The sequence below is a fragment of the Anomaloglossus baeobatrachus genome, chromosome 1 (genome assembly GCF_048569485.1).
Source record: "Anomaloglossus baeobatrachus isolate aAnoBae1 chromosome 1, aAnoBae1.hap1, whole genome shotgun sequence".
Classification (NCBI taxonomy): domain Eukaryota; kingdom Metazoa; phylum Chordata; class Amphibia; order Anura; family Aromobatidae; genus Anomaloglossus; species Anomaloglossus baeobatrachus.
Window position 1 is genome coordinate 446330733 of NC_134353.1, and position 13615 is coordinate 446344347.

The window sequence follows — 13615 nt, forward strand, 5'->3', positions numbered from 1 at the left end:
TGTATTACCCCTGTACTGTGACATCACTGTGTGTTGCCCCTGTACTGTGACATCACTGTGTGTATTATCCCTGTACTGGGGGGATTTGCGGTGTGAACCCCCTGGTCTTGATGCAGTGGACGCTGCTCAGTAACAGGACGGTGGTTATATTCAGACTTTATGTGGTGATAATATTTGGTCATGGTGTAGCGGCATTATTTTGCAATGTATAGTAGTATTATTGGTCTTGGTATGGTGGGTGCTGTTCAGTAATATTATATAGTATGTATTATTTGGTAATTGCATGACTAGTTTGTTGATGCACTAAAAAGAAATGTAGATATTTATAGATTTGCATTATTTAATTATTTTTCCCCCGGCAATAAATGTATCACTAATTACTGTGAGACACTTTGGTAGGACTATTTTTAGTACAGTTTTCTCTGGAGATCTTTGGTTTGTTAGCTGCGGCTCTTTCCACTGTTGGCAGGTGCTGTGGTGCTCAGCGAGCATCAGGTGCTGCGGTGCTCAGCGAGCGTCAGATGCTACGGTGGTCTGCAAGCGTCAGGCGCTGAGGTGCTCAGCAAGCGTCAGGCACTGCGATGCTCTGCGAGCGTCAGGCGTCAGACACAGTCACAAAAGAGGAGCACAGGTGCACAGCATTGCCTAGACTGGTGCTCTGCAGATGGAGCCGCACCCAGTAATAGCCTACTTACTTGACTGGTAGATGTATAGCCTTGCTAGAATAAATATTAATTCATAATTTGTGTATATATGCCCCCCAATAACTTGTTTGCCTCACCCACTGGCCCCAAGTAACTTGTATGTTCCCCCAAGTAACTTGTATGTCCGCCCCCAGCAATGTATATACTGTTTATTATGTTAATATTTTATATTATTTTTAATGGGGGGGGCCCATTCAGACTTTTACTATACATGATTTCTATGCACGCCCCTGTTAGGTACCCCTCATTACTATCCCACAAAATAGCCCAACTTTTCCATACATACTACTCATCCTTATACTCCATCCCTCCAGCATTTCCAACATCCCAGCCAACATCCCAGCCAAACAGAGAAAAAGTATTGAATGACTATCTGACATCCTGCCATCTCCCGAAACTATCTCAGGAGGCTTTAGAGGATCTTAATCGGAAAATAATGCCGGATGAGATCCACCAGATTATTAAAGACCTCCCAAGCCATAAAGTGCCTAGCCCAGATGGGTTTACTTATCTGTATTACAAGACATTTGTGGAGGAGCTGTCTCCCCATATGACATATCTTAAACCTTTTTATGAAAGGTGAAGATATCCCAAAAACTTTCCTACACTCGTATATTACTGTTATTCCTAAAACGGGTAGGGACCCTATGGACTGCGCAAGTTATTGCCCTATTAGCCTCCTGAATTCTGACCTTAAAATATTCACAAAATTATTGGCAGAACGTCTACATAACTGGCACCCATAAAGACCAGGTGGGATTTGTTCGCTACCGACAAGCAGGAGATAATACTCGCAGAATCTTAAATCTGGTGGAGGGGGTAAATAGAGAGGGAATGGAGGCACTTCTTGGACTGGACGCGGAGAAGGCCTTCGACAGGCTGGACTGGTAATTTATGTTTTAAGTGTTGGGTCATTTCGGATTCTCGGGGCCTTTTGTTGCTGCGTTGAGGGGCCTGTATTCTTCCCCTTCGGCGACAATACATCTTCCTCACGCACACTCAGACTCCCTACCTATCCGAAATGGCACGCAACAAGGATGCCCACTGTCTCCTTTGTTATACGTACTTAGTATCAAGCCGCTGGCAGCACAAAATCGACTCATTCCAGATATTATGGGGGGTTAAGGTTCGGGCTAAATCCTTTAAGGTGGCCCTATTTACGGATGGTGTCTTGCTGTCCTTGATTAATCATACCATCTCCCTACCAAATTTACATGCTGTTTTGGACCAATATGCTAAATTTTCAGGTTATAAACTTAACTCAGATAAAACGGAGGCACTACCTAATAATATTCCAGAAGATAAACTACAGATTCTTAAACAAAATTTTAAATATACTTGGCGCACTTACTCCCTGCGGTATTTAGGAGTTAACATAACCCCCAGCTATAAGACAATATACCAGGCGAATTTCCCTCCCCGATACGAGACGTTGAAAATCAACTAAAAAAGTGGTCGTCCCTGCAGATCTCATTCCTGGGCAAAATCACCACAGTTAAAATGTCAATTCTCCCTAGGTTTCTCTACCTATTTGAAACACTCCCAGTGCAGGTTCCCATGGCGGTTTTAAAAAAAGTCCAGTCATTGACGCACCCCAGGGTCTTTGGGTACTCGGTCCCGGGCCTTGAATCATTGAATCACGGGGAAGTTTGACTCGTCGCCGGTGCCCGGTTCCGTGACCCTGGGGGTCACTTAAAAAAGAGGGGAATAAAAGGAAAAATAAAAATAAAGTGTTTTTCGTGATGCCACTTACGGTATGCGACTATGTGGGGAAAGTCGCTTCTGCTAAGCCTCTCACTGCTGGGGATGGTGGTATTGAGCAGCTTGGATGTTATAGCCCTCCGCAAGTAGAGCTAAGCCCCAGGGGAGAATGATGGTGGTTTTAGTATAGTGGAAGTTGGTGATGCAGAGGTGTAGGAAGACTTCAGACAACACAGGGGCCGCTGTTTAACTTGTGCTTTATTTTCTGGTTCTGAGTAGCTGCAACCCGGCTGGTGTTGGTCTCTACCAATCTGGGCCTCAGGTAATCCGGTATTCCCTTGATCCCAGTACCAGTGTAGTGACCTGGTGAACTTTACTTCCATGCACTGGTCTGAAGTCGGTGGGTCCCCGTGGCCTGAAGTGTTTTGGGGTCCCCTCCTGTTGTCACAGTCCTGGCCCATATGGCAGGCAGCTTGAACCTCTCTTGTGTCGGACCTCTGTCCCAGTTCCTGGGTTCCTTAGAAACTTACCGTGTATGGGAAGCTGAGACCCAGGCTATATATGCGTATAATGTGGACTGGCAATAGGTGTGGGTGGGGCCGGGTTCACAAACATAAAACTACAAATCAATCAAGAAATAACGTCTGGAACACCATTCTGAGTCTGAACTGGGCGCAAAAACCTAAAAAATCTACACTATATGGAGAGAAGGTATGCACACCAGTGACTATGTAAGGGGAATATATGAAAAGCAATAGTTCATTCCTAGCCTTACTTACATCCTGACCTTTTCAACAATTCAGCTGAAGGATTTATTTTTCAGCAATCCTGTTGAGTTCAAGCTTGAAAGACCTAGTTGTTAGAGAAATTATTTTTTGAGGCAGACATTCATCTGAAGCAAGCGTTTTTTAGTCTTGCAGCAAGGAGACAAGGCAAGACATTTGTGTAAAAAGGGGAAAGAGCGCAATAGGGTCTTACCCAGTAAAAAGCAATAAAAATAATAAAAAGGGAAAAGAGCGCAATAGGGCCTTACTCAGTAAAAAGCAATAAAAATAATAAGGGAATGGCCTCACCGTATTGGCTTGTGTATTACACAACCAGAAGTAAAGCCTGTAACCAGCTGCTGCAGAGTACACGTGCTGAAGAAGCCAAAGATCAACTGTTACTAGTACCAATCAGCCTTTTTTAGCAGTTTTTCAAGTTTCCTTCACACCATAAGCTATAAAGTTCAGCCATCTCAGATCATGGTTCACTGACCATCAGTGGGTTTTAGTCCTCCTTGGTGTTTCCAAACAAATAATTTTTTAGTTTCCCATTTTTTCTCTTTTTTTCTCTCTTTTGTTAGCTTCTTTTTTTCTCCTTTTTCGTGGTTTTTTCAGACTTTCCTTACGCTTTTTTGTTTCTTTGTTTATTAAATTATATAAAAAAAAATGGTTTTTTTTTTGTATCAGACAATGTACATCCTAAGCGCCTCCTTTAACCCCTTCACGACCGGACGATTTTGCGCTTTTTTTTTTTGCCATTCTTCTTCCGAGAGACGTAACTTTTTTATTTTTCAATCAATCTCGTCATATAAGAGCTCATTTTTTGCATACTGAGCTGTAGTTTTAAATGAAACCAAGAGTTTAACCATATGGTGTACTGTAAAACAGCAAAAAAATTCCAAATTCGGAAAAATTGCAAAAAAAAAGTGCGATTGCACTATTGTTTTTGGGATATTTTATTCAGAGTGTTCACTATATGGTAAAACTGATGTGTCACGGTGATGCCTCAGGTTGGTGTGAGTTTGTAGACACCAAACATGAATAAGTTTACTTTTATCTAAGGGGTTAAAAAAATCAGAAGTTTGTCTGAAAAAAGTGGCGTATGTTTTGCACCATTTTCCGCGTTCTCATTTTTCAGCATCTATGGCTCAGTGATGGCTTATTCTTTGTGTCTCAAGCTGACGTTTTTAACGGTACCTTTTTTGCGCAGATGCTGTTATTACACTTTGCGCAAAATTTGTGGAGACCAAAAAACATAATTTTCGCGTTTGGAATTTTTTTGCCGCTACTTTGTTTACTGATCAGATTAATTAATTTTATATTTTGATAGATCGGGTGTTTCTGAACGCGGTGATACCAAATATGTGTATATTTTTATTTTTTTAATCTTTAATTTTCAATGGGGTGAAAGGGGGGTGATTTGAACATTTAGTTTTTTTTTTTAATTTTTTAAAACTTTTTTAAAAACTTTTTTTTAAAATTTTATTAGGCCCCATAGGGGACTATAATAATCAGCAGTCTGATCGCTCATTCATTTCTTCTGATCAGAGCTGCATCGCTCCGACCGGGAAAAATGATCATTTCTTTTAACAGCCAGCCAGTACTCGGCTGTTTGTTTACAGGACCGTAGTCATGTGAGCACAGGAGTTATCAAATGACCCTGTGCTACCATGACAACCACCGGAAGTCATGTGACTAGTCACGTGACTTCCGGTATCGGCCTGTAAGTAACGTTTCATTGCGGTTATAATGGTGCTGTCACTTATTGACAGCAACATTTAAGGGGTTAAAAGGCACGGGCGGATAATGATTCCGCTCGTGCCTGGCAGGCGCAGATGTCAGCTGTCAAAAGGTCCAGTCACACTAAGCAACTTACCAGCGATCCCAACAACGATAGGGATCGCTGGTAAGTTGCTAGGAGGTTGCTGGTGAGATGTCACACTGCGACGCTCCAGCGATCCCACCAGCAACCTGACCTGGCAGGGATCGCTGGAGCGTCGCTACACGAGTTGCTGGTGAGCTCACCAGCAACCAGTGACAAGCCCCCAGCGCAGCGTGGAAGATGCTGCGCTTGGTAACTAAATTAAATATCGGGTAACCAACCCGATATTTACCTTGGTTACCACCGCACGGAGCTACACGTGCAGAGAGCAGGGAGCAGCGCACACTGAGCACTGGCTCCCTGCTCTCCTAGTTACAGCACACATCGGGTTAATTACCCGATGTGTGCTGCAGCTAAATGTGCACAGAGCAGGGAGCAGCGCACAATGCTTAGCGCTGGCTCCTTGCTCTCCTAGTTACAGCACACATCGGGTTAATTAACCCGATGTGTGCTGCAGCTAAATGTGCACAGAGCAGGGAGCAGCGCACAATGCTTAGCGCTGGCTCCTTGCTCTCCTAGTTACAGCACACATCGGGTTAATTAACCCGATGTGTGCTGCAGCTACATGTGCACAGAGCAGGAGCCGGCACTGACAATGAGAGTGGAGGAGACTGGTATCGAAGGTAAATATCGGGTAACCAAGGACAGGGCTTCTTGGTTACCCGATGTTTACTGTGGATACCAGCCTCCGCAGAAGCCGGCTCCTGCTGCCTGCACATTTAGTTGTTGCTGTCTCGCTGTCACACACAGCGATCTGTGCTTCACAGCAGGACAGCAACAACTAAAAAATGGCCCAGGACATTCAGCAACAACCAACGACCTCACAGCAGGGGCCAGGTTGTTGCTGGATGTCACACACAGCAACATCGCTAGCAACGTCACAAAAGTTGTTCGTTAGCAGCGATGTTGCTAGCGATGTTGCTTAGTGTGACGGGGCCTTAAGTCAGCTGAGATGATTAACACTATGACCGCTAGGATGTAATTTTACCGCCCACGGTCGTTAAGGAGTTAACCCTTTGAACTCTGACTCACTGTCATGTGTTCCTCTTTTTGAATTACCAACAGCTATTTATAGACTGCACTACTGTTGTCTGTCATACTAGTGGATTTCTTGATGAAGAAATGGGGTTACACTTCAAAATGCGTTGAATTAAACCACCTCGTATTTTATTTCCCCTGAGTGTGTGTTGTATCTCCAGCAGTGCAGCAATGGTTCCACATTTACAGTCTTCCCGAGTGATCTAAGGCAAGATATGGTCTGACCTATAGTATACCCTTAGATTATACAATAGACACTCAGCTATACCTGTCAAATTCTTATTGGTGAAAATCTATATGGGAACACAACTTCTTCAGAATTTACTAATTGAAGTAAGGCATTTATTGATTGGAGCAAGGAATGTAATAATTTAAACAAGTACTTCTGCATATGTCTGCTTATCTCGTATCTAAGGGGTGCAGATAATCACAAGTTTTTACAAAATCAAGAATGCAATTTACATTATTGCTTATCTCTAACCTAATGCGGGCTTTACACGAGACGAGCTATCGTGCGATGCATCGTCGGGGTTACGGTTTTCGTGATGCACATCCGGCATCGTTCACGACATTGTCTTGTGTAACACCTCCCCGAGCGACGCAGTATCGCTCACAAATCGTGAGTCGTGTACTCGTCGCTCAGTTTCAAAATATTGTTTATTTAAAATGGCGCAGGTTGTTCATCGTACCCGGGGCAGCACACATCGCTCCGTGTGACACCCTGGGAACGATGAACTCAGCTTACCTGCATCCCGCCAGCAATGCTGTAGGAAGGAGGTGGGCGGGATGTTTACGTCTTGCTCATCTTCGCCCCTCCATTTCTATTGGCCGGCTGCCATGTGACGTCGCTGTGATGCCGAACGTCCCTCCCCCTTCTGGACGAGGATGGTCGCCGCCCACAGCGAGGTCGCACAGCAGGTAAGTGTGTGTGACAGTGCTTTAACGACTTTGTACGCCATGGGCAGCGATTTGCCCGTGACACACAAACGACGGGGGCGGGTACGATCGATCGTGAAATCGCGCGATCGCTCGACTCGTGTAAAGCCCGCATAAGTCCTCAGCATAAACATGCAAACTACATTTTCTTAAAACTTTTAATTTGATTTTCCTAATACAGCCTGCAGTATTTTTAATGTCTCAGAATTTTCACTTGATAGTCAAAGCAGGCCCAATTCATCATTTCTGGTTTTTATAAGTCACTATTCTTGTAGTATTCATTGACATTAGATATATTGAAAAATTTGATGTTGGTAATACATATTTAGCAAATATAGATACCAGAGTAAACTATTACAGGATAGAAAATATACTTGGAAGATACTTTTAACTGAATTGCGTTTTCAGGATGCTTCACTGGAGGGCAGCACAAATCCAGTACCTATACTAGAGAAAACAATGGGAGAAAACGAAGATTGAAATGTCGACTTGATTGAAGCTGGGAGCTGAAGTTTACTTTAGGGAATAAAAATTTAGGTGGATGCACGATTATATATAAAAAATAATGTTTAATGACAGGACACAGAACTTTACTTTTTAATAATTTTATTTTCATGGATAGAAAAAGAGTAAAGACACAAAGATAGAAAATTAGAAAAACAGCACTGTGGTCTCTGACCTTACAAGTTGGAGGCAAATTACACCTGAAGCTGAACAGTTTATACCAATTAATCAGTAATAAAAGCAATAAAAGCCTTTTTTATGCCGTTGCAATGTACTGGCATGGGTAAGGCCAGCAGTGCGAGCTGCAATATTCCAAAAACAAAAATTATACTTTGCCTTGTGGCAAACCTATGACAATCTCCACTCCTACTGAATTACCTGTGCATTAAAGGGGGGTTGCCAATTTCAACCAATAGAACCCCAAACACTTGAATTAATGTAAAATAACAAAGACAGATGGTACTCACCCTTCCCAGGTCCAGCACCGGCTGTTCAACACTACTCCAGTCTCTGTATTTTGACTACATTGGCAGAACTGCTGAGCTCATTGATTTGCTACATTGCTGTAGTCATGATGATACCGCTCAAATAATAGACAAAGACTGAAGCAGTGGCAGAGAGCTGGTGCTGAACCCGGTGAGAGGTACTATATGGCTTTGTTATATTACATGACTGCAACCGTTTGAGATTCTCTTTATTAAAAGTGTAAAATCCTTTTAATATGTACTTTGACATTAGAGAAGTATGTCATCCTCATATTTTCTTTCTGTACCATGGTTAATTTCTGAAGCAGTCTATTATAGAAGACTAAGTGACCACTAAATACTGATATAATTTTTTCTCCTTTTAGAACCATTTAGCCGTGTCACCATGCCACCCTGTAACAGATGGAAAGACTTCATTTGCTGCCTTAGGAACACATTTCATGCGCCCCTAAGAAATAGGATGCATCCACCAAAACAGTGACAACAGATTCACTAAGTTATATACTACATGACATAACATTTCCAGCAAGATATCACCTTAAATATGTCAGCTATGTATACTCTTAAGTAAAGGAGCCTGGTTGAAACATATAAATAACACGTCCAGTTAATAAATATGCCTCACGGTATGTACAATATACACATGGAATGCCCGTGTGCTGGTTCTGACATGTTTTCGTGGCACAATGATGATCTCACACAAAGTTCTTCACTGCATCATCCAGATCCATGGAAAATTTGGATTGCACTAAACCAAATCAGAGAGAATTCTTATTAATAATTGTTACATACACTAAAAGATTTTTACCGAGTACTGTGAAAATGGCTTAATGGCTTATAAACATATGAAACAATGATGCTTACAAAACAATGACATGATATCACAAATGTTCTATAAAGAGCTATAAGCTATTTTAGATTCAATAAGTTGAATGGTCAGCCCATGCCTCTAGATCAGCCGTGGGCAATTCATTCTCTCAAGGGACCACATGAGAAACTCGGACTGTTGTGAAGGGTTGAACCGAAAGGACGAACAAATTCAACTCAATATTACTGTTATCGCTCTTTAAAATGTTGTAAAGTATATGCTTCAATTAAATACTGCTAGTATAACTAATAAGTAATAAGATTTTATCGCAACATGTATTAGCAGTTATAGTGATTGTTTGGGCAGAAATTATTGATGAACTATGCTTGTTCTGTTCAAGAAGCACACTTTAGGTTGAGTAAAAAGATATATAGAACATTCAATAAGGCATTTACTTGTTTACCTGTTTGCATACCAAGGCCCTAAATTTTTTCTCAGGCAACAGCACTATGCGTGCTGTTGTGGCAGTGCAGACAGTAGAGACTAGCAATTATACCTACTGTGAGGAGCACCGACAAAGAGGCTCAGTACAATGTAGACTGTGCACCTGACCTTCATTTCAGGTCAGATGGACATGGTGACATAGAACCAATGTTGCTTATTCATTCGATTTCTGGCTCTTTGGCCTGTGCTACACCAAATCTTTAAAGGCAATCTTGCTATATCTATTTTCATTGATCAGATCCGCATTGTTCTGGATTAACAAGTGATCATTACAATCCTAAAAGCACAGCGCTATAAAAGTTCAGGACATATTACACCATAATCTAAATCTATTTTTGGGGTGTGGGTGGATACAAATTTGTATATATTTTTATGTTTTTTAAAAACATTGTTTTCCATTTTTACATTACTTTTCAGTCCCCATAGGAAATTTGAATCAATAGCTTATACAATATACTTTGATATTATTATGTTAGAGTGTACAGAGAAATCACTGTTTTATGAAGCTCAGCCTGTAGCTGAACTTCACAAGTAAACTAACAGGGCAGTTAGAAGGGCCTTCACCAGGACCCTGGCTGCCATGGTAACCCCATGATACCCCACAATCCCATAATTTAAATTGTGCTGTCAAAGATTAGATGGGTAAACTAGAACAAGCATGAATCACTGCAGTTAGATGCAAGTGTAGCGCCCCTCAGGGCAGGTGTTTTTAACCTACTTGTTGCCGGGCCGGGGTGCAGATTCTTCTGTGTCATCACGGGGTGGCCTGGCCCAGTTCCGTTGCCCAGAGGAGTACAGGAAGGAGGATTGGAGGGTGGCAGGAGGGATGGAGGTAGCAGTCGGGAGGTTAGGAAAGTCTATTAGGATCGTGACGCCACCTGTGGTATGTGGCCAGAGATGGGGCCCGCCGCTGCAGGATCTCTCACCGGGGCAGATGTTAAATGCAGCAGGGATGGTGTCGCTCCCCACAGGTGGAGCAAGGTTACCCCGGGAGGATGGCGGGAGAAGTAGTGGTTCCCCGCTGGCGCCGTATCGCTGGGCGACGGCGCTGGTAAAGGAGAGGCAGAGACAGGGGCTATGGTTCCAGGTGTTTTTACGCGAGTCTTTCAGCCACTGCCTGAGGTTCTGTTCTCCGCCACGATAGGCTCCAGCCAATCCCGGATCCATGAAAAATCAAGTCCGGTGTGTGTGTCAGCCTGTGAGCTCTCTCCTCCTTTTATGCGCTAAGTATCGGACCCCCGTGGCGTGAAGCACTTGAGGGTCCTGGTGTCAGTAAAGTGTATCCCATTCTGTATGCTCATAGCGCAGTTCCATTATGGAGCTGGTCCTCAACCTCGGATCCTATGTGCTATTTGCTGCAGACTCATGCGATGGGTCCAGTGACTTTCTGTAGCCGTTCCCCGCGACCCTTGCACAGTTGTTAGACAACTAGGAGTATGCCTGCCCTAGGAATCTGTATCTCGAGAGGGCCAGTCCTATGGAAGCAGCTACCCTGCTTCTCCCCAGCGACTTTGTGTTGAACGCCTTGGCCCACAGAGCTGCGCGCGGCACGTCCACTCTCCTCTGTGTCTGAAGCTGAACTCTCTCTAGTTGTGGTGTTGTGTGGTCTGAGCTGTTGCCCCCAGTCGCTGCCACCGGCTGATTCACTACTCTCACTAGGTCAACCTGCTCTTCCCACTGTGTGCTCCTAACTCCCCCTGGTGGTTGCTTCTCCCTGACCCTGAGTCCCCAGTCCAGTGAATCTGGAGAGCCCCTGGTGCGGTGGCATCCTGTAAACCCACCACTGTAGTCCAACCCTGGCCCAGTCCCCAGTGACTGTATGTTTGTGTATGTGTAAACCAGCCTCTACCTTCCTTGGACCTAGGATGAGTACTACACCCTAATGGGGGTGCAATACCCTGTGGCGCTAGAAGCCGCAGAGGCGCCACACAAGCAAGGTGAGTGGAGTAGAGCAGGGAGGCAGTGCGTCATCCCGGAGCCCAGCATGATGAGGTCATCACTCTGCACCTTCTGATCACACTACTGCAGGCAACGTGGAGATGGTGAAGACAAGGCATCCAGCAGGTAAAGATAGGCGCTCCGTGAGCTCAAGATCGCCAGAGGTCAGTAGCGTAGCTACTGGAAGGGGCTGTTGCCCCGGGCTCATCACATAGAGGGGCCCATTAGGAGCTACTACCGCTCAGAGCCATGTTAAGACATCATTTTTTTGTTTTTGTTTTTTTTAAACACCATTTCCTTTTGCCGGGCCAAGTAGCAAATCCGGCAGTTTTTTAAGGGGGAGTGGGGGTTTAATACATGAGCGCTGCAGAAGAAGGGAAGTTCTAATCTTTTCCCGACCCAGACTGAAGAAAATACCTGCAAGAGCTGCAGAACCTGCAATGACATCAAGTCCATGTGACCCGTGTGGGAGGACCCAGGAGATAAAGGAGATATTGTAGAAGATGAGGGCACATGTGATAGGTAATGAGGGAAGAGGAACGTATCTGTAGACTGCAGTGCCCTGAGACAGTTAATTTTAGGGTACGCTGACACTGGCATATAAAAAAAATTTGGTCCGATTTTCATCTAGAAAAGTGGGACGATTTTTTCTCATTTGTCATTCATGTGTTGTCCTGCGCAATCCGTTTTTTTCTCAGCAGCTATTATTCATTTACAATCATTTACATGACCATTTACAGTGTTCTACACTACAGGATAGTAATGTATCTACAAAGTTTTCCTCAGGCCGGCTATAGCTGAGAAAAAAAATTGCAGATCTACACTGCCTCATTGACTAACATGGGTTCGAGTGCAATCCCTTTTTATTACATTGCATTTGTCTGACTTATACTCTAGTGTGAGTGTACTTTTAAGGAAAGAAATGTTCTTCAAGCAAAAGCCTCAATAACTTTTTGTTCCTGAATAAAGTTTGTGTAAAAATTGTTTTATTGTATGCAACCTAAAAAAAGTGATTGAGAGACAGTGTTGTACACAACTTGTATGCAGGCAGCTTGAGAACCAAGAGGGAGTAGCAGCTTGAGGGCAGTAGATGTAATTATAGAGAGATAGAAATCTGGTGTCAAATATTATAAAACTGTTCATTTTTATTAGATTGACTGACCTCTATTGTTTTAAAAAGCGTTATCAAATTAATAAGCTTTTAGACAGCAACAAAAAAAGGGTAGAGGTCTTCCACTGTGAAGCAATATGGATTCTAGTGGCCTTTGTTATGAATCTAATAAGGCATTAAATTCTATTATTAATCCTTGGTTGCCTGTCACCTAGGCCCATAACAGAGGGAGTAAATTGTCACTATTTTCCTCTAATTGAGGCGATATTACACTTTTCACAATGAATGAGCTAAGGGACATGCCCACCACACACGTATAATTTCGCCCTATTCATCACTTCCTTGAAAGCATCTGTAAGAGACATTTGGATATAGCTCATGCAAATATTTAGGAACATGACAAACAAGGTTGAAATGTTTAAGGGAAGTTCCAGTAATTGAGATTTGATGGCTTTCTTTTAATATAGTGTGACAACAGAAAAATCACGGTTCTATGACGACAGAAGTTCCAAGTTCCAATCAGCCTCCCATTGCTCCATGGTCCTTAGCCTTATATTTGGGTTAGAAGTATTAAGCAATGAATACACATACAAAATAATACCAAATGGGTTGTTATGATATGTCTGATTGAATCTTGTAGGACATGTATGACTGGAAATGTATGAAAAGTATTGATGAAGTCGACCACTTGACTATTAAGAAAAGATTTGGAAAATGGAAATTCAAACTGCTACTAAGCTCCTACCTCCTGAGGAATCTCATTTGTAGTTTAAGAGGTTTACATAGTAGAATACCTATTGAGTTTCTACCTGTAAAACGCTCTTCAATTAACACTCAGAGGAAACATAGAGTTATCAAAGTTACCTCTACAATTGAAAACATCAATGAAATAATAGCACGTATACCATTTATGAGCATAGTTATGCTCTTAAAAATGGTAATACTTTAAAATATGAGAAAAAATAGTCTCTTTGCAATAAAATATAGTGACTTCTTTGACCTAAATTTATTCTCTCCCATTCTTTATATCCTAATTTTGCCCCTAAGCAGATGATTCTCTATTATGCATCTTATAATGACTCCATCTAAGAACAATTGTTCTCTTTATATGTATTGGGCATTAGACAATTTTAGTAGGTCTGACTTTCACTTTCCCCTTCTTCCTTTCCCATATCTAGAAAACCATCTGGAGTTACACCCCAATAAAAATTGATATCGTCCCTCCCTTCCTTTCTTTCTG

The 13615-nt window shown here is 42.7% G+C and overlaps 1 protein-coding gene across 3 annotated transcripts in view; it reads right to left on the reverse strand.

Annotated features, from left to right (window-relative positions):
* Window positions 1-7628: 7628 nt before the first annotated feature.
* Window positions 7629-13615, reverse strand: part of FSTL3 (follistatin like 3) — a 266554-nt gene continuing 260567 nt past the window's right edge. For all 3 annotated transcript variants that reach the window (XM_075352831.1, XM_075352821.1, XM_075352840.1), the window contains exon 5: window positions 7629-8762. In XM_075352831.1, the coding sequence (XP_075208946.1) occupies window positions 8710-8762 (53 nt within the window). In that variant the 3' untranslated portion in view covers window positions 7629-8709. The remainder of the gene's footprint in view (window positions 8763-13615) is intronic.